The following is a 21,107-nucleotide window of genomic DNA, read 5'->3' as shown; positions in this document are numbered from 1 at the left end:
GAGAAGCGACGTACCTGGTTCAAACCCGCCGCACTCAAGTAAATTTTGCGTTGTGCTTAATTTCCTTTCTTTATTTTCTTTTTCGGACACAATAATCATTTTCCTGGATATATACATTCAAAAATAGAAGTATTGACTCCATAAATGAAATATACGCTGCAAGAGATTAAAGTGCATTCGGAGATTGGCGAAACTGTAATTCACAAATGAAAAACGTATACTTTTTTACTCTTTCAAGATTATCATTGGCTTCTTTTTCACCCCAACACTGTTCTTAGCAACAAAGGTCGCCATTTCGTTTGTTTATCACTCGCCAAAAACTATCAAATTTATTCAAAAGCCTAAAATAGAAAAAAGTTTACGGGAATCGACCAACCGAGCGATCGAGCGCCATTCATCACATCATACCTACAACTCGCTCTTGCGCATGCGTGCAATTTACGAGTTAAAAAGGAGACATGGTAAGTCAGGATCAAAGGCATCTTGTTCATAAAACATTCATTTAAAAATCTAGAGCTATTCTGTTCTTTCTGCACATGTCCATTACTTACTTCATTGTTATCATCTTAGAATGACCTTTTGTTGCTTATTAACAATCCTTTCCAAACATTTTATTTCATCCATACTCTATTACCTGAAAATATTTTATCGCTACTATTAATACTATTACCTTCTATCATGTTGTTCTGATGCCTAAAATTACTGTAACGGTGTAAGTATGAAAGATTGACTCTTACTTAATAAAACATATTCGTTGAGCCAGGCATCTTCACGTTTGATCGTCTTTAAAGAGGTTTCATTAAGCTTGGAAACCTCACTAAAGTTACGAATATCTTTTACCTCTCGTCCAAGGTTATCGCTTGTGTCCAGATCTAGGTATGCGAGATTCCTCCGTACGGCATTTCACTTATTTCAAATGCACAATATATCATTATACAGATACAAGCAACATATAAGAAAGAATTCAGAAATAAACGTTACATAGATCCGCCAATCAAGGGTTGTTGCACGCTAAACGCTTTATGATGTAGTTTCTTACTTGTAAACTAATGATCAGAAACAAATTTTGATCATGTTTGTTCTTCGAGTGAACGGACTGTATTCGCCGGCAGGATCTTTTGCGCTACCCGCTTCAAACGAATTCATTCCGCTGCAAAGTTTCTTAGTGCCTCTTTCAACGAGACAAGATAAAAGTCAGTCGCGCATCGAAATACGGATTCTAGAACAGCAAGGATAATCTAACTTGACGGAAAAAGTCAATTGTGGAATTCACGAATTTCCTCGTAAACTTCTTCATTTTGTTTCTCGTCGCTTTCTTTGTGAATAGTCGTATTGTAATATGCAGCGGTCCCCGCTTCCTCATCAATGGACTGGTACTCATTAGTTATTTCAGACTGTTCACTCGGGGGCTTGGATTTAAGTTCCCAATCGGAACAAGCATCTGATGCGGGTTGATCACATGACTTTATATCACGTGAGGGGTGGAAGCCATCAAGGCCCACTTCCCCTTTAATCTTTTTGTCATAAGGAACAGTTCGCCTCCGATGCCACAACAGCCCACAAGTTATAATGAGCAACACAAGCACGAGACAAGACAATGTGATGACACTAGTAAGGAAGATGGTATGAGTACCTTGCAAAAAAGAAACCAAAAAACTGTCAAAAACTTAAAACAGAGCCTTAGTAAATAAAATAATGTAATATAATTCAATTCAGAAAAATTAATCCGAGATGCAAATTAAGATTTAAATTCAAAATGGAGTTTTGAGCATTAACATTAGAATTAAACTCAGTAAAACCTCCTAATAACTCTTCCTTTTACGCAAAGAGACAGAGAATTCATCATTAAGCCTAAGCATAACAGGTCATTATGGGGAACTTGGTGTTTTTGATGAGTTCATAAACAGCTGTGCGTCTTATTTTGGCCACTTGAATCCATGCCACACGAATACATCACCAAAATAATACGGCACGTAGATTTCAAACACTTACTTCAAGATTAACAGTGTATTAGATTTAAAGAGGCTGATAATATACATGCACCAAAGTTGTATCATCACGGATAACTTCCATACTCACTTGGCTTTTGTTTCCCTCCAAACACCTCTCTTCTCAAACACACCCTACCCTGGTGTGTTTGTGGCTGGTATCGTACATATCTTGCTAACACTCCGTAAACAGCACGCTTAACATTTGAGTTTCCATCATTATTTCCTTGTAAAACCTAGAGAAATTAAGATAAACATTTCCCATTGAAACATTTCCTTCCAACATGAACAGGGGATTAAAAATAATAGAGGTTTTGCGCAGCAGCCATGTTGGATGGCAGGAACAATGGATTGTTTTATCCATGGGAAAAATATTTCTTTCTTATGCAAAATATCTTCATTGTTCCTGCCATCCAGCATGGCTGCTGTGCAAAACCTCTATAGGGCTCTTTCTAGGTGGCTAAATATAGGTAAGCCGTCTTACCCTTGTTTTTGTGTGAGAATTCGACAATTTTTAAACGTGTAGATGACCGGAAGTAAGGAAGGCTCATTTATCTTACACAAAAAATAGGAATTCAGTTTGAAATATTTAGAAAAGAGGTCTACATCAATAGTGTAATTACACTGCCATCTAGATGGCAGCAATCTTCAATTTGCATAAGGATCGGTGAATTTTGTTGATCTCAACAGGTTACCGTATTCGCTAAGCCTTAAACAAAAAACTTCCTTTAACAAAAATTTGTGAAATTTTGGCTCCAGTGATAGCCAGTCTGACGTACAGGTTTTGGAATAAAGCTCAGCGTCTGCAACAACAAAGGACGCATCGTATACCTTAACATGTCTACCTTCCTTATAGTCTGTCCAATTTGTACCATCTATGGAAAACTGTAGCGTGTAATTCTTCACCCACTGACCTCCTTGAGAATTCTCTTGAGTGGGCACGGCACAGATGATATGAACTGTTTGTAGATCAATCTGTAGATATGGGTTAGTGTCACTTGTTCTTGCACACCATGATGATCCTCGTGTGTAGTTCGATCGACCATTATGGGCTGGTGTGCTTGCACTTTGCTCCGTAGGAGCAGTCATTCTATCGTCAAGAATTCTTTCATTTTCCAGTCCCAGATAAAACTCAACACAACCTGTAAACCATCAAACACGATTAGCAAAAACTATCTCTTTTTGTTTTGTTTTGTTTTGTTTTTACATTATCACGTTCCAACCAAGAGCGTAGCGCCATTATTTTGTTGGCAAAAAATCTTTAAAATTCTGTTACAATACTTTCTCATTTACGAAGCAGCTCGGCAATTTTTTCAATACCGCTAGATCCAAACCTTATGAAAACGGATTTACACATATTGATTGAATTCTTACCATATTTCAAGGTTCTCGCCACCACGGGAGAACTCATAGGTCCATCGCCCTTTGAAGTAAAGGCCAATACTTGAAATTCATATTCTGTGTTGTTATCAAGCCCACTGACGTTTGTACTTAATTCTGATCCATTATTGATGGTTAAGATAGTTGTTGATCCGTTAGAGCATCTCTTTTTGTAGAACAATTTGAATCCTTTAATTTTACCATTTCTGGAGTTTGCTGGTGGTAACTGCCAGGATGCTGTGATAATTGTAGAAGTAATTGCAGTCACACTGAAGCTACTTGGGGCTTGTGATGGAGCTGCAATTGTAAAAACGCCATATTTTATTCATAAATGGCCGTGTTAATTGTATAATAAGATAACTGTGTTTAATTGCATAATAAGATGACTCACAAACCGCCTCTATCGCTACTGAATGGACAACAGCCTGCATTACCTAGTCAAGAGCACTAATGCTCACATTACATTTTGCACCTGTACCACACTTTAGGCATTGGTTCAGGGGTGATCTTACAACATCAAAATTCAAATTAGGATTCTGTGGCGTTTAATTTTTTCATTTGTTACTATTCAGTGACCAATACGTCTTCGTTATTCTAATTTACAATATATTGATTGACAGATAAAGTTAATCAGCTCTCTTTTGAAGAGTCCTTAAAACCAGCCGTCATTTTTCCTCGTTCACCCTGAAATACTACATACCATCTTCCTTTGTCCTCTCCACCTTGACAGGGCTCTTTGATCCATCCCCATCAGATGTAAAAGCCAAGATTTGAAATTCATATTCTGTGTACTTTTCAAGCCCGGTAAAATTTCTACTTGATGCTGATCCACTTTTAACAAGTAAGGTGGTGGCTAACCCTACAGAACCTTTCTTTTTAAAGAAAAGTTTGAACCCTGTAATGCTTCTTCCGTGTCTGGCAAAGACTGGTGGTAACTGCCAGGAAGCTGTAATGCTGGTAGAAGAGGTTGCATTCAATTTGAAGGCAGTCGGTGGCTTTGATGGAACTGAGATAAATCAAAATACACCAGATGTGAACTTCAATTATTTGTCGAGGAAGGAACATGTACATTAACCGTAAGAGTTAACACAAAAAGCGTTAGATATTCATCAGTGTACTGTGAGGGATCTCATAAATGAATGTGGGTGGTAAGCTTATTCAAAGTAAAAGATGTTGATAACTGAAACTCTTTTATATCAAACTCGACGATTCTACTAAAAAAGCTTCCATTTCAACAGAGACTCAGTGAATATTGGATAACATTCAACTCCATTAAGCTCCGTAACATTAGTGAATCTTCCCTTCAGCGGATAATTGGTTAACGCGTCTTCATTATCGTCACAGCATGAAGGAGACAAACACGAGAGCAAATGAATACCTCTGGTTAGAAGAATTCCATAAACTTCCACCCTTAGAGCTTTATAGGCGTTATATTCTGTGGGTTGAAAGCGGATAAACTTTGCACTTGCAAAATCCTGAAGACTGTTTTTCGTGATGCCATTTCTATTTGAATTTCCGGGAAAGAGCTATAGTTTGTAGTACAAAAAGTAAAACTGTCGTTAGCTAGGGTTTTTTCATAAACATAATGTATCATTCACTATTTCAAGTATCAGTTATTCCCTAGTAATCATTTATTCACTGGCAATAGTGACTTTGAGCTGGTAGTGAGCCAAATTGAACCACAAACAGTAGAGTTCTGTATAGATACATGTCTCTGATGTCTAACAAAGTATATTGAAAGAATAACTGGTTCTGTTTTACAGAATACCACAAAACATGCAAGTGACGAAGAATTACAAGTACAAATATTAGTTGCAGTGGTACATTAACTCGGGAGAAATTAACTGGTGACGTGATTATGTAGGTAAAAATCTCCTGTGGACTGTTTTAAACAATCTTGCATTTTGAAAAAAATAGGTTAATTTCACGGTGAGGCTAGGACGTGACTGATAGGAAAACATTTGGTTCTCAGTTATGATACACGGACCTTTCTGTGTCTGTTGGTAAGTCACGACCTCGAGTTAAATATTTTCCAGTCTAGCCCTTCCCCTCAGGAAATAACTACATAATATTTACCATGCACATGGATATCTATGTTTGCGGAAAGGAACGGTGTATGTCGCAGCTACAGTTTGTGGTTCACTTGAGCAGGAATTCATGCTGAATCTTGACCACATAGTCATCTCTTTTGGGTACCTCCTCTAGACTCAGAATATCAAAATGACTGCTCTGGATACCAATTTCAGCTTTTTTTGGCATGCACATACACATGAGCTTCGTTTTAACCCACCGCCTCCCGGTTAGCTCAATGGATAGAGCGCTGAACTGTTGTGCGGGAGGTTGAGGGTTTGAGCCCCGGCCGGACCAACACTCAAGGTCTTAAAATAATTCAGAAGAATATGCTACCTTTCTATAACATCAAGAAATGATTAGATATTCTAGTCTACTCGGATAGGGACTAATAAATGGAGGTCCCGTCTCCTGCAGGGCTAGGGGTAGGAGACGTCAATTTCCCACGCACGAGATCACTGTGTGATGGATGTCCTCCCCTGGGGTGGGATGGGTGGGTTTGTTGAAGTTTAAACCTCGTAGGGGACCCATGTCCTATTGTTTCTGCTCCTGTACTTGGTACAAATCCTCAAATAAATAAATAAATAATAAATAAAATACCCTGTCACTATTATTTCTATAGACGACAAACGAGGTACCATCCAAAGATAACTGAATCTTGTACTTGGTTGTCCACTCGTTAATACCGTTGGCTCCTTGAGTAGCTACTGCACAGATAATATACTCATACAGCAGGTCAATTTGTAGGTAGTCAGCAGGATTGGCTCTATTCTTGGGTGCCCAACCTCTACTACTTCCATTCAGTCGAGCATAGGAAGGTTTATAATCATTGCCAAAGTATGATGAGGACGAGAAGCTACTGTCTGGAATTTTACCGCCACTGGCCAGTCCAATGGCCTCAGTATCACACGCTGCAAGGAAATAAATGAAAAGCAGCTTTCACATCTCATAAAATACTATTTAAGATCTTAAAAAGACAATCAGTCAAACAACCATTCACTACAATAACATGGTCAGTAGAATGTCACCTCTGCTTAATTAACTCGTCCTCCAAGGCAGAAAGTTAAAGTCATTAAATTTCATTTCAACTTACAAAATTGCAACTGACTTATGAATTAAAAGTGCAAAGACTTAAATTGAGTCCTAACAGTTAAGTTATGGCCGTTTTGCGGCACAACTAAAAGACCTTCCCATCAGCGTAAAATTTTCTTAAGCGAATACAAAGACAATTAAATGTTAAGCATAGGAAAGAACAGGTTGTAGCACAGCAAGTAGGTCGCTAAAAAACAATGTGTTAAAAAGTAACAGAGTATCTTAAACAGACCTACAAAGTGAGTGGCAGATCATCGCAATCAACATTGCATAATAATTAAGTTCTAAACTCACTTGGCTTTTGTTTCACTCCAAACACTTCTGTTCTCATACACACACCACCCTGGTGTGTTTGTGGCAGGAATCGTAAATATCTTGTTAACACTCCGTAAACAACATGTTTCATTTCTGAGTTCCTGTCATCATTTCCTCTTAGAAACTGAAAACAAACAGATATTCAAATCTCATCATCAAAATTATTTGCAGGAATCGTAAATATCTTGTTAACACTCCGTAAACAACATGTTTCATTTCTGAGTTCCTGTCATCATTTCCTCTTAGAAACTGAAAACGAACAGATATTCAAATCTCATCATCAAAATTTTTTCCGCATGTTAATAAAATGGTAGGGATAATGACTATAAATGTACACTAATTTTTTGAGCAATTATGTCTCATAGTGTGTAACCTGTACCTTAACTTGTCCATCTTCTCTGTAGTCTGTCCAAGTTGTCCCATTTGTGGATAATTGTAGTGTGTAGGTTTTCACCCATTGATCTACTTTAAAACTCCCTTGGGTGGACACAGCACAGATTATGTGAAGCGTCTGTAGATCAATCTGTAGATATGGGTTAGAGTCACTTGTTCCTGCACACCATGATGATCCCGATGTGTAGTTCAGTCGACCATTCTTAGCTTGTGTGTCAACATTTTTTTCAGAAGAAGCCGTTATTTTACCGTCTGGAATTTTCCTATTTTCCATTCCAAGATCCAGATCAACGCAGCTCCCTACAAGAGAAACAAGATTTATATTTCTAGTTTAATCATGCTCGTTACCGTTATAAGGGAAAATTGAGTGACCATTGAATATATTTGGACAGCCAATTTAAATCAGGCCATTCACTGCTGCTAAGAATCGTTGGTCATTTTCATCTAATCCACATGGAAATCTCCTTGAGAGGATCTTTCCTTCTTATGAATGTTTATAAATACAAATGACACAGCTGCGCTTACCTGCGGCTAATACAAAAATTAAAGAGAGGGAAGCGATGCGGAAATATAACTTCAAGATATGATCAACTCCTGCCATGTTATTCAGTTAGCAAGCAATCACACTACGTTCTGACTAGCGTGTTATGTCTTTTCGTCTAATAAAGGTCGATATTGCAGGGGGATTTCCCCTTCAAGTGCGACTGACCACAAATATTGTCATCCGGTCAATATGGACATCTGATTGGTCGGTTGATGAAAGTGACGTCAGTCACTGAAGCTAAACGTCAACCTCTTTGAAGCTGCATGCGACACGAAGCTGCATACCACACCAGAACTATTTAGAATCGTTTTTCAAAAAATTGTAACAATTGCTATCAATGCAAGAAAAACTGAAAAAAACCTATACGAAGCGACCAAAGTAGTTGATGCCTGAAAATACTAACAGTTCTTTTAGTCTACGTTACACTTTATTTTTCCTCTTTTACCTCCACCATTTATTTGTCCAGGGGTTGGAATTATAAATTAATTTTTCCAGCATTAATAGAAATAGTTTAGTGTCTCGTAGCTCTGTCTTTCATTCATCTTTGCCATATTCTCCCCGTTGCTAAGTTAAAACCAGGAAGTTTCTAAATCTGGCAAGTCTTCCGGAAAAGCTTTAACAAAGCAATTCTACCTTTCTAGGAAATAGTTGGTTCATTAAACTACTGAAATCACGATTATAACTTCGTTTGCCCTTTTAACTACTTAGTGGCATCGGAACTGGCGTCAAATGCGATTATGAACGAACTACATGTCTAGACAAGTGACATGATATTTGAGACCTTGGGTATAAGCATAAAAACAAACTGAATCTATTAAGTATAAATTACTCTCATACAACAGAGTCACGGAGGCAAAACATTCAATCAGACAGCTTACCACTTTTGTCTTTTCGACTGAAACGAATTTAAGGCACTAAGCGAGGGAAACGTGTGCAACAAGGGACTTTTTTCTTTGGTAGCTGTTTGGGGGTGAGAGGACTGGTCTGAGGATGGTGTGCCGTTTGATTACGTTTATTTTTATATAGTGAGAGAAAAGTGTTTGAAAATGGACCCTCGGATACCTTTTGTTTTGTTTTGTAGATGTTGGAAGATGTATAGTCCGGTCTGACCTTTGAATGCGTTCAATTTTCACCATACAGAATCAATGCTTTCGTGACCGTGACCGTAATCTTCACCGTAAAGAATCTATGCTTTCGGCAAGAAAAAAGGTGGAGACGATTTTGAAGAGTGCGGGTTCGTACCAGTCTCACTAGTATAAATTAACGTATTTTTCACACCTTTTATTGAGATCGTTGTCATGCTCAAAGTGAGCCTAATTTCATTAATTTCAGCTAAAACTGCGTGACACTTTGCGTGATGCAACAACTAAATTGCATAAACGTGATAGCATAAAGGTTGAATTCAACACCCTATCACGATAAAAGTTGAACACGCACTTTTAGATTGCCCGATCCATCTATCCTCCGTAAACGGTTCCTTAACTCGGTGAACGGGGAGGCAGAGACTTATTGGTAAAGGGAGGGAGGGGAGGGAGGTGGCGTGGCCGGGTGGTTAGGGTGCTGGACTAGTAATGCGGTGTCCCGGGTTCAAGTCCTCCACCATGCCACTCACTGGATTTGTTCTCGGTTGCCCCTAGTTCAACTCCTCGGCTGCGCTCTGTAAATAGCCCACTGATCTGCATCCTGTCAGTGGGGATTTTCAGTCACATAGTTAGTCTATATTGTGCCTGAAAAGCCCCGTGGGAGAGCCTCAATTTACGTCAGATGCACTAGGAAATTGAAGCTCACAACGGGGGAAAAGACACTTTCCGATTTACAAATATAGCGCGATCGACAAACTCAAGCCGTCCTAAAATGATCATTACTCAAACATATCAAATAATCTATCATCATCCACCTGATATGCTGCAAGGGTATCAAGAACATGATGATAAGGTTTTAAAAATTCTCTGGAAAAAACTCTATGAATTACAAATATTCAAACTACATTTTCAGTTTAGAAGTATTAAGAACATCATCATAAGGTCTTTGAAATTTCGCTGCAAATATCTTATACCCTATAAATAATTAAACTAAATACTCAGTGTTGGTCACCGGTGAAAAATGAGTTCTTCCACTAGAGGGCGAAAACAGTAGCCCCATCAACTGAAATCTATACTTAACTGAGGACTTAAAAAGATTATCGTATTTTAATATTTTTTAAGAGAATTGGTGACTGAACCCAGGCTTGTATTAATTTGTGACTGTGCAATCATTTAGCAGAAACATGTACGCCCCCAGAGGATTTATCACACAGCTGATAAGATGTAGAAGAATAAAGCTAAATCAACACACTGTAGTTCCTATTTCTTGAACAATTCCACTCCTATATTTTCCTTCCATTTCTTTCTCAAATCCAACATTCTGATGACCGAATACTTTATTTTCAAACTGCAACGCTTGAGGAAGTTCTGGCTATTGGCCACTGGAAGACACGGGCTGGAGTTCAACACAAGATCCTTGAGAAGACGCACGCTGATCATACGAAGAGTCGGGTGGAGCGATACTGTCACAGTTAGCTTTCTCTGCTCTCTTCTTCCTGTCGATCCGAGTCCGTCTTAACTTGCATCCCATTACACAAATTACCGTCAATAACACGAAAACAACACAGGAAAAGCCGATGACAACGATAAGAAAGATGCTTTGTTTATCTAATTCAGAGAATAAAGAGGAAAGCTATAATCACTTTCAAGTTCGAGCAAACTGCACCTGAAATAAACGTTATTACGCGGTGAAATAAGTCTACTTGTCAGTTTGGTATAATTCTGAAAAAACTGAATGACAAGTAGAAAATACAACATTAGTAAGGTAAAGAAATAGTAAGGGGTAGGAGGGTTGGGAAAGAGCTCGCTGTTTAAACTAACGTGCCAAATGGGTACTGCTAAACTGTTTGAGCAGTTATAGATTTGGGTAACGGTGGAATGATTCTTGATGGGCCAGCAGTTCATTAAAAAGAACCAATAGTTGAAGATCGTAATCGCATGACGCCACGTTGGCTGCTTAGTGTACAAACGTTCTGATCAGGTGAAGCCTTCGTTATGCAATGTAACAAAAATGATGTTAATTGTCCAACGTACCAGCCACTATCAAAGTTGTAGCTGAATGACTCGCTCCAAACGTGTTTGATGCTGTACATTCATAGACACCGCTATCACGCGGCATCACGTTTCTAATAACAAGAATGTGGCCATCATTGTTAAACTTGGCTCGTGATATACTTGTGTCTCCATCTTTGCTCCACGTAACAGAAGGTTGTGGATCTCCGCTGGCCTCACATGTCAACACTGCCAATTCACCAACTATTATGGATGTCCTTTCTGGTAGTTCCTTAACCACTGGCTTATCTGCCAAGAATATATTGTAAAGCGTACAGTTTTTAACTTAAAACACACAAAACTAGCAATGATCCTACACCAAGGAGAGTCAGGGAAGTTGTTTGGGGTTACACAAGAAAACTATTCTAAGACTGCGCCTAGACGTTTCGCACTTGCCCACTGCCACAAATAAATTCGTCAATTCTGCATGGTTGATCTAACCTTATACCTTAATTACTTCGCTTACGAAACCATGAAAGATTATAAATGGTTAAAGCCACCTAACCAATTCAATAAATACATTTATAAAATCGCATAATACCTTCGGTTTTCAGCGCTATGTAGCTACTCGAGGTGTACAGAGCCTGCAAAGACAGCCCATGAAAACATTGTTAGCGAAATTTCCTCGACCAAAAGAAGTTCATACGGAACGCTTAAAGGAATTATAAACGATCGCTTTTCTGAAAAATATTCACCTAATGAAGTTTGATGAGTAAGATAACAATGTGAAAAAGAGAAAGCAACTAAAGCACTGTAACAGTACATGTCGTGCTTTGCCTCAGTAATGCCTCTCTAAAACAGTCTACATCATAAAGTAAAGAGCTTTCTTTGTAAACCTAGTAACTCACACGACGTTTGGAAATTAGGGGGCATAAAAAAGACGTTATTTGGAGTGGGATGATTGTAACTGGAAGGAAAATCTTAAAGGAGAGCGACTTACTGACTAACCGAAAACTAGATCTGTCGTTAATATGACAAGTAGGCCACCAGTCTTCTGTATTAGAGTGTTAACTAAAACACTTGTTGATCAAAATACCTCTGAAACAAAAGCTCTGAGAAATACTCTGTAGTTCGTATTCGGCTGCAATGGTTTGTTGTAATAATACTCTTCGGCATCACTGCTTTTGCTCCTTATTTTACTGCTTGAGTGGACTCCATCTCCAACAGTAAATTCTTGATTTTTGTAAAAATCATCTCCTCCAAACTGGAAAGTGACATAGCTGCAGGCAGTGGAGATTTATGAGCGTCCTCATAAGTCATCAGGTCTTGTGTTGTAAAATCTGCTAGTGGGTTTACGACACCAGTGTAGTCTGACCGATAGGTTATGACGATGACTTGGAAAAAACTGTTGGATCAAGATTTTTGTTAAAAATCATAATATAACGCTGATTACTAGTGCCAGTAAAATAGTAATCAAAGATTACTATTTTACTGCATGAAGGAGACAAACACGAGAGCAAATGAATACCTCTGGTTAGAAGAATTCCATAAACTTCCACCCTTAGAGCTTTAAAGGCACTATATTCTGTGGGTTTAAAGCGGATAAACTTTGCACTTGCAAAATCCTGAAGACTGTTTTTCGTGATGTCATTTCTATTTGAATTTCCGGGAAAGAGCTATAGTTTGTAGTACAAAAAGTAAAACTGTCGTTAGCTAGGGTTTTTTCATAAACATAATGTATCATTCACTATTTCAAGTATCAGTTATTCCCTAGTAATCATTTATTCACTGGCAATAGTGACTTTGAGCTGGTAGTGAGCCAAATTGAACCACAAACAGTTGAGTTCTGTATACATACATGTCTCTGATGTCTAACAAAGTAAATTGAGAGAATAACTGGTTCTGTTATTACAGAATACCACAAAACATGCAAGTGACGAAGAATTAGAAGTACAAATATTAGTTGCAGTGGTACATTAACTCGGGAGAAATTAACTGGTGACATGATTATGTAGGTAAAAATCTCCTGTGGACTGTTTTAAACAATCTTGCATTTTTTGAAAAAAATAGGTTAGTCTCACCGTGAAGCTAGGACGTGACTGATAGGAAAACATTTGGTTCTCAATTATGATACACGGACCTTTCTGTGTCTGTTGGTAAGTCACGACCTCGAGTTAAATATTTTCCAGTCTAGCCCTTCGTCTCAGGAAATAACTACATAATATTTACCACGCACATGGATATCTATGTTTGCTGAAAGGAACCGTGTATGTCGCAGCTACAGTTTGTGGTTCACTTGAGCAGGAATTCATGCTGAATCTTGACCACATAGTCATCTCTTTTGGGTACCTCCTCTAGACTCAGAATATCAAAATGACTGCTCTGGGTGCCAGTTTCAGCTTTTTTTGGCATGCACATACACATGAGCTTCGTTTTAACCTACCGCCTCCCGGTTAGCTCAATGGATAGAGCGCTGAACTGTTGTGCGGGAGGTTGAGGGTTTGAGCCCCGGCCGGACCAACACTCAAGGTCTTAAAATAATTCAGAAGAATATGCTACCTTTCTATAACATCAAGAAATGATTAGATATTCTAGTCTACTCGGATAGGGACGAATAAATGGAGGTCCCGTCTCCTGCAGGGCTAGGGGTAGGAGACGTCAATTTCCCACGCACGAGATCACTGTGTCATGGTTGTCCTCCCCTGGGGTGGGATGGGTGGGTTTGTTGAAGTTTAAACCTCGTAGGGGACCCATGTCCTATTGTTTCTGCTCCTGTACTTGGTACAAATCCTCAAATAAATAAATAATAAATAAAATACCCTGTCACTATTATTTCTATAGACGACAAACGTGGTACCATCCAAAGATAACTGAATCTTGTACTTGGTTGTCCACTCGTTAATACCGTTGGCTCCTTGAGTAGCTACTGCACAGATAATATACTCATACAGCAGGTCAATTTGTAGGTAGTCAGCAGGATTGGCTCTATTCTTGGGTGCCCAACCTCTACTACTTCCATTCAGTCGAGCATAGGAAGGTTTATAATCATTGCCAAAGTATGATGAGGACGAGAAGCTACTGTCTGGAATTTTACCGCCACTGGCCAGTCCAATGGCCTCAGTATCACACGCTGCAAGGAAATAAATGAAAAGCAGCTTTCACATCTCATAAAATACTATTTAAGATCTTAAAAAGACAATCAGTCAAACAACCATTCACTACAATAACATGGTCAGTAGAATGTCACCTCTGCTTAATTAACTCGTCCTCCAAGGCAGAAAGTTAAAGTCATTAAATTTCATTTCAACTTACAAAATTGCAACTGACTTATGAATTAAAAGTGAAAAGACTTAAATTGAGTCCTAACAGTTAAGTTATGGCCGTTTTGCGGCACAACTAAAAGACCTTCCCATCAGCGTAAAACTTTCTTAAGCGAATACAAAGACAATTAAATGTTAAGCATAGGAAAGAACGGGTTGTAGCACAGCAAGTAGGTCGCTAAAAAACAATGTGTTAAAAAGTAACAGAGTATCTTAAACAGACCTACAAAGTGAGTGGCAGATCATCGCAATCAACATTACATAATAATTAAGTTCTAAACTCACTTGGCTTTTGTTTCACTCCAAACACTTCTGTTCTCATACACACACCACCCTGGTGTGTTTGTGGCAGGAATCGTAAATATCTTGTTAACACTCCGTAAACAACATGTTTCATTTCTGAGTTCCTGTCATCATTTCCTCTTAGAAACTGAAAACAAACAGATATTCAAATCTCATCATCAAAATTATTTGCAGGAATCGTAAATATCTTGTTAACACTCCGTAAACAACATGTTTCATTTCTGAGTTCCTGTCATCATCTCCTCTTAGAAACTGAAAACAAACAGATACTCAAATCTCATCATCAAAATTTTTTCCGCATGTTAATAAAATGGTAGGGATAATGACTATAAATGTACACTAATTTTTTGAGCAATTATGTCTCATAGTGTGTAACCTGTACCTTAACTTGTCCATCTTCTCTGTAGTCTGTCCAAGTTGTCCCATTTGTGGATAATTGTAGTGTGTAGGTTTTCACCCATTGATCTACTTTAAAACTCCCTTGGGTGGACACAGCACAGATTATGTGAAGCGTCTGTAGATCAATCTGTAGATATGGGTTAGAGTCACTTGTTCCTGCACACCATGATGATCCCGATGTGTAGTTCAGTCGACCATTCTTAGCTTGTGTGTCAACATTTTTTTCAGAAGAAGCCGTTATTTTACCGTCTGGAATTTTCCTATTTTCCATTCCAAGATCCAGATCAACGCAGCTCCCTACAAGAGAAACAAAATTTATATTTCTAGTTTAATCATGCTCGTTACCGTTATAAGGGAAAATTGAGTGACCATTGAATATATTTGGACAGCCAATTTAAATCAGGCCATTCACTGCTGCTAAGAATCGTTGGTCATTTTCATCTAATCCACATGGAAATCTCCTTGAGAGGATCTTTCCTTTTTATGAATGTTTATAAATACAAATGACACAGCTGCGCTTACCTGCGGCCAATACAAAAATTAAAGAGAGGGAAGCGATGCGGAAATATAACTTCAAGATATGATCAACTCCTGCCATGTTATTCAGTTAGCAAGCAATCACACTACGTTCTGACTAGCGTGTTATGTCTTTTCGTCGAATAAAGGTCGATATTGCAGGGGGATTTCCCCTTCAAGTGCGACTGACCACAAATATTGTCATCCGGTCAATATGGACATCTGATTGGTCGGTTGATGAAAGTGACGTCAGTCACTGAAGCTAAACGTCAACCTCTTTGAAGCTGCATGCGACACGAAGCTGCATACCACACCAGAACTATTTAGAATCGTTTTTCAAAAAATTGTAACAATTGCTATCAATGCAAGAAAAACTGAAAAAAACCTATACGAAGCGACCAAAGTAGTTGATGCCTGAAAATACTAACAGTTCTTTTAGTCTACGTTACACTTTATTTTTCCTCTTTTACCTCCACCATTTATTTGTCCAGGGGTTGGAATTATAAATTAATTTTTCCAGCATTAATAAAAATAGTTTAGTGTCTCGTAGCTCTGTCATTCATTCATCTTTGCCATATTCTCCCCGTTGCTAAGTTAAAACCAGGAAGTTTCTAAATTTGGCAAGTCTTCCGGAAAAGCTTTAACAAAGCAATTCTTCCTTTCTTGGAAATAGTTGGTTCATTAAACTACTGAAATCACGATTATGACTTCATTTGCCCTTTTAACTACTTAGTGGCATCGGAACTGGCGTCAAATGCGATTATGAACGAATTACATGTCTAGACAAGTGACATGATATTTGAGACCTTGGGTATAAGCATAAAAACAAACTGAATCTATTAAGTATAAATTACTCTCTGACAACAGAGTCACGGAGGCAAAACATTCAATCAGACTGCTTACCACTTTTGTCTTTTCGACTGAAACGAATTTAAGGCACTAAGCGAGGGAAACGTGTGCAACAAGGGACTTTTTTCTTTGGTAGCTGTTTGGGGGTGAGAGGACTGGTCTGAGGATGGTGTGCCGTTTGATTACGTTTATTTTTATATAGTGAGAGAAAAGTGTTTGAAAATGGACTCTCGGATACCTTTTGTTTTTTGTTTTGTAGATGTTGGGAGATGTATACTCCGGTCTGACCTTTGAATGCGTTCAATTTTCACCATACAGAATCAATGCTTTCGTGACCGTGACCGTAATCTTCACCGTAGAGAATCAATGCTTTCGGCAAGCAAAAAGGTGGAGACGATTTTGAAGAGTGCGGGTTCGTACCAGTCTCACTAGTATAAATTAACGTATCTTTCACACCTTTTATTGAGATCGTTGTCATGCTCAAAGTGAGCCTAATTTCATTAATTTCAGCTAAAACTGCGTGACACTTTGAGTGATGCAACAACTAAATTGCATAAAACGTGATAGCATAAAGGTTGAATTCAACACCCTATCACGATAAAAGTTGAACGCGCACTTTTAGATTACCCGATCCATCTATCCTCCGTAAACGGTTCCTTAACTCGGTGAACGGGGAGGCAGAGACTTATTGGTAAGGGGAGGGAGGGGAGGGAGGTGGCGTGGCCGGGTGGTTAGGGTGCTGGACTAGTAATGCGGTGTCCCGGGTTCAAGTCCTCCACCCTGCCACTCACTGGATTTGTTCTCGGTTGCCCCTAGTTCAACTCCTCGGCTGCGCTCTGTAAATAGCCCACTGGTCTGCATCCTGTTAGTGGAGATTTTTAGTCACATAGTTAGTCTATATCGTTGCTGAAAAGCCCCGTGGGAGAGCCTCAATTTTCGTCAGATGCACTAGGAAATTGAAGCTCACAACGGGGGAAAAGACACTTTCCGATTTACAAATATAGCGCGATCGACAAACTCAAGCCGTCCTAAAATGATCATTACTCAAACATATCAAATCTTCTATCATCATCCACCTGATATGCTGCAAGGGTATCAAGAACATGATGATAAGGTTTTAAAAATTCTCTGGCAAAAACTCTATGAATTACAAATATTCAAACTACATTTTCAGTCTAGAAGTATTAAGAACATCATCATAAGGTCTTTGAAATTTCGCTGCAAATATCTTATACCCTATAAATAATTAAACTAAATACTCAGTGTTGGTCACAGATGAAAAATGAGTTCTTCCACTAGAGGGCGAAAACAGTAGCCCCATCAACTGAAATCTATACTTAACTGAGGACTTAAAAAGATTATCGTATTTTAATATTTTTTAAGAGAATTGGTGACTGAACCCAGGCTCGTATTAATTTGTCACTGTGCAATCATTTGGCAGAAACATGTACGCCCCCAGAGGATTTATCACACAGCTAATAAGATGTAGAAGAATAAAGCTAAATCAACACACTGTAGTTCCTATTTCTTGAACAATTCCTCTCCTATATTTTCCTTCCATTTCTTTCTCAAAGCCAACATTCTGATGACCGAATACTTTATTTTCAAACTGCAACGCTTGAGGAAGTTCTGGCGATTGGCCACTGGAAGACACGGGCTGGAGTTCAACACAAGATCCTGGAGAAGACGCACGCTGATCATACGAAGAGTCGGGTGGACCGATATTGTCACAGTTAGCTTTCTCTGCTTTCTTCTTCCTGTCGATCCGAGTCCGTCTTAACTTGCATCCCATTACACAAATTACCGTCAATAACACGAAAACAACACAGGAAAAGCCGATGACAACGATAAGAAAGATGCTTTGTTTATCTAATTCAGAGAATAAAGAGGAAAGCTATAATTACTTTCAAGTTCGAACAAACTGCACCTGAAATAAACCTTATTACGAGGTGAAACAAGTCTACTTGTCAGTTTGGTATAATTCTGAAAAAACTGAATGACAAGTAGAAAATACAATATCAGTAAGGTAAAGAAATAGTAAGGGGTAGGAGGGTTGGGAAAGAGCTCGCTGTTTAAACTAACGTGCCAAATGGGTACTGCTAAGCTGTTTGAGCAGTTATAGATTTGGGTAACGGTGGAATGATTCTTGATGGGCCAGCAGTTCATTAAAAAGAACCAATAGTTGAAGATCGTAATCGCATGACGCCACGTTGGCTGCTTAGTGTACAAACGTTCTGATCAGGTGAAGCCTTCGTTATGCAATGTAACAAAAATGATATTAATTGTCCAACGTACCAGCCACTATCAAAGTTGTAGCTGAATGACTCGCTCCAAACGTGTTTGATGCTGTACATTCATAGACACCGCTATCACGCGGCATCACGTTTCTAATAACAAGAATGTGGCCATCATTGTTAAACTTGGCTCGTGATATACTTGTGTCTCCATCTTTACTCCACGTAACAGAAGGTTGTGGATCTCCGCTGGCCTCACATGTCAACACTGCCAATTCACCAACTATTATGGTTGTCGTTTCTGGTAGTTCCTTAACCACTGGCTTATCTGCCAAGAATATATTGTAAAGCGTACAGTTTTTAATTTAAAACACACAAAACTAGCAATGATCTTACACCAAGGAGAGTCAGGAAAGTTATTTGGGGTTACACAAGAAAACTATTCTAAGACTGCGCCCAGACGTTTCGCACTTGCCCACTGCCACAAATAAATTCGTCAATTCTGCATGGTTGATCTAACCTTATACCTTAATTACTTCGCTTACGAAACCATGAAAGATTATAAATGGTTAAAGCCACCTAACCAATTCAATAAATACATTTATAAAATCGCATAATACCTTTGGTTTTCAGCGCTATGAAGCTACTCGAGGTGTACAGAGCCTGCAAAGACAGCCCATGAAAACATTGTTAGCGAAATTTCCTCGACCAAAAGAAGTTCATACGAAACGCTTAAAGGAATTATAAACGATCGCTTTTCTGAAAAATATTCACCTAATGAAGTTTGATGAGTAAGATAACAATGTGAAAAAGAGAAAGCAACTAAAGCACTGTAACAGTACATGTCGTGCTTTGCCTTAGTAATGCCTCTCTAAAACAGTCTACATCATAAAGTAAAGAGCTTTCTTTGTAAACCTAGTAACTCACACGAAGTTTGGAAATTAGGGGGCATAAAAAAGACGTTATTTGGAGTGGGATGATTGTAACTGGAGGGAAAATCTTAAAGGAGAGCGACTTACTGACTAACTGAAAACTAGATCTGTCGTTAATATGACAAGTAGGCCACCAGTCTTCTGTATTAGAGTGTTAACTAAAACACTTGTTGATCAAAATACCTCTGAAACAAAAGCTCTGAGAAATACTCTGTAGTTCGTATTCAGCTGCAATGGTTTGTTGTAATAATACTCTTCGGCATCACTGCTTTTGCTCCTTATTTTACTGCTTGAGTGGACTCCATCTCCAACAGTAAATTCTTGATTTTTGTAAAAATCATCTCCTCCAAACTGGAAAGTGACATAAGCTGCAGGCAGTGGAGATTTATGAGCGTCCTCATAAGTCATCAGGTCTTGTGTTGTAAAATCTGCTGGTGGGTTTACGACACCAGTGTAGTCTGACCGATAGGTTATGACGATGACTTGGAAAAAACTGTTGGATCAAGATTTTTGTTAAAAATCATAATATAACGCTGATTAGTAGTGCCAGTAAAATAGTAATCAAAGATTACAATGGGTTGGCCTCACTTCCCTCAGTGATTAGTCAATACAATAAAACATAGCCATGCTTGCAACCAGTAAGATGCGAGACTAACACTAATCAGTACCTCGTAGCTAGTGTTCTGCCGTGCTTCAAGTTGTTTATTTAAGTTCAAATTGGCTCACTGTTGTATTCGCCCTTTTTCTGATTGGTCTTTGTTTTCATTGCAGCACTTGCTGTTACGAAAATACTTAATCAAAATGCTCTCTATGAGTCTATGAGTACCCTGACCAGAAAACAATTATTTATCCTGTCTAGGAATAACTAAAACATGCATTCGTTGAAAATCCAAAATTTCAAAATGAAGTCAAAAGTCGTTTGATTTTTAAATGTCATGGATGGAGAAAAACAAGAGGCTACTACAGGATATAAGGAGGTTAATGAGAAGAATTTTTAAGAGATCATATTTACAATGCTAATAAATTCACGTGAACTACCATAACTACGGCCAACCAAAAATCTACGATAATTTACATTTGACTCATTCTTTTTGAAAATGAATTTTTCTTCTACTGGGTTGGGGTTTATCGACTGAGCTTACTAGAGCTTTGTTCCAGTTGAGAACTAGCCTAAAAAATCTCTCCCGGTGTGAAGACTATTTTAGATATCGTGCATTTGTTAAAAGAGGAAACTAAAACTTGCCACAACGTACTTTGCATGTCCCGGGAAATTTGGGAACGTTATTTTTGCCGTGATTCCTCTATCACTAGAATTCGTAGAAAACGCTGGTGGAGAAGGCTTTTCAAGAGACCAAAGTGTACCTGTGAAAGGAAACTTAATGTCCGTTGGAGAGGAAATTTACGCAAGAATAGTTTCTTAAACCAAATTATCAATTTTTTTAGGAAGTGATCCTAGCTTTCTACTGATCAACATCACCCAGGTAATCAAAGATCACCTAAATTCATCGTCATCCCTGACTAACGAGTCATACATGATATTTACCAGGTGGGATATGAAATGTGATCAATAAGCTACGGGATACAACAAAATGTCTACCCGGAGCAGATGGAATTTAGCAAATAGCGATAGCTCCCTCTCTGAAAAGAGAAGAATGAATTTCAAGTCGTTTCTCGTTACAACATTGAATGTAAATGCCA

At 38.5% G+C, this 21,107-nt stretch overlaps 3 protein-coding genes across 5 annotated transcripts in view; all 3 read right to left on the bottom strand.

Moving 5' to 3' along the window:
- Positions 1-50: 50 nt before the first annotated feature.
- Positions 51-8,904, bottom strand: LOC148719771 (uncharacterized). The gene is made up of 10 exons (XM_088737431.1): positions 7,764-8,904; positions 7,225-7,538; positions 6,825-6,969; positions 6,039-6,349; positions 4,747-4,894; positions 4,069-4,374; positions 3,363-3,665; positions 2,820-3,130; positions 2,080-2,224; positions 51-1,633 (listed from the first exon to the last, which is right to left on the bottom strand). Exons 1-10 carry the CDS (start codon positions 7,837-7,839, stop codon positions 1,257-1,259), a joined length of 2,436 nt encoding a protein of 811 aa, XP_088593557.1. The 5' UTR covers positions 7,840-8,904; the 3' UTR covers positions 51-1,256.
- Positions 8,905-12,121: 3,217 nt separating this feature from the next.
- LOC148719770 (neuropilin-1-like) lies at positions 12,122-15,554 on the bottom strand. Of its 3 annotated transcripts, XM_088737461.1 has the most exons (6): positions 15,401-15,554; positions 14,862-15,175; positions 14,462-14,606; positions 13,676-13,986; positions 12,385-12,532; positions 12,122-12,261 (listed from the first exon to the last, which is right to left on the bottom strand). In XM_088737461.1, the coding sequence occupies exons 1-6, from the start codon at positions 15,474-15,476 to the stop codon at positions 12,239-12,241; spliced, it is 1,017 nt and encodes a 338-aa protein (XP_088593587.1). In that variant the 5' UTR covers positions 15,477-15,554; the 3' UTR covers positions 12,122-12,238. The 3 variants fall into 3 exon arrangements, 2 of the variants coding, with proteins under 2 accessions (XP_088593587.1, XP_088593586.1); XM_088737460.1 differs by having other exon boundaries at positions 12,145-12,532; XR_015992893.1 differs by lacking the exon at positions 12,122-12,261 and having other exon boundaries at positions 12,394-12,532; positions 13,093-13,986.
- Positions 15,555-16,681: 1,127 nt separating this feature from the next.
- The window catches only part of LOC111324010 (usherin), a 42,079-nt gene continuing 37,653 nt past the window's right edge, over positions 16,682-21,107 (bottom strand). The window contains exons 44-48 of the mRNA XM_022927479.2: positions 20,663-20,771; positions 19,593-19,902; positions 19,098-19,140; positions 18,539-18,805; positions 16,682-18,112 (exon numbers count right to left, since the gene is read on the bottom strand). Coding sequence (XP_022783214.2) covers positions 17,748-18,112; positions 18,539-18,805; positions 19,098-19,140; positions 19,593-19,902; positions 20,663-20,771 — 1,094 coding nt within the window. The 3' untranslated portion in view covers positions 16,682-17,747. The remainder of the gene's footprint in view (positions 18,113-18,538; positions 18,806-19,097; positions 19,141-19,592; positions 19,903-20,662; positions 20,772-21,107) is intronic.

This window comes from Stylophora pistillata, chromosome 11 (genome assembly GCF_964205215.1).
Source record: "Stylophora pistillata chromosome 11, jaStyPist1.2, whole genome shotgun sequence".
Classification (NCBI taxonomy): domain Eukaryota; kingdom Metazoa; phylum Cnidaria; class Anthozoa; order Scleractinia; family Pocilloporidae; genus Stylophora; species Stylophora pistillata.
Note: the sequence above shows the minus strand (reverse complement) of the source record. Positions and strands in the feature narration are given on the sequence as shown.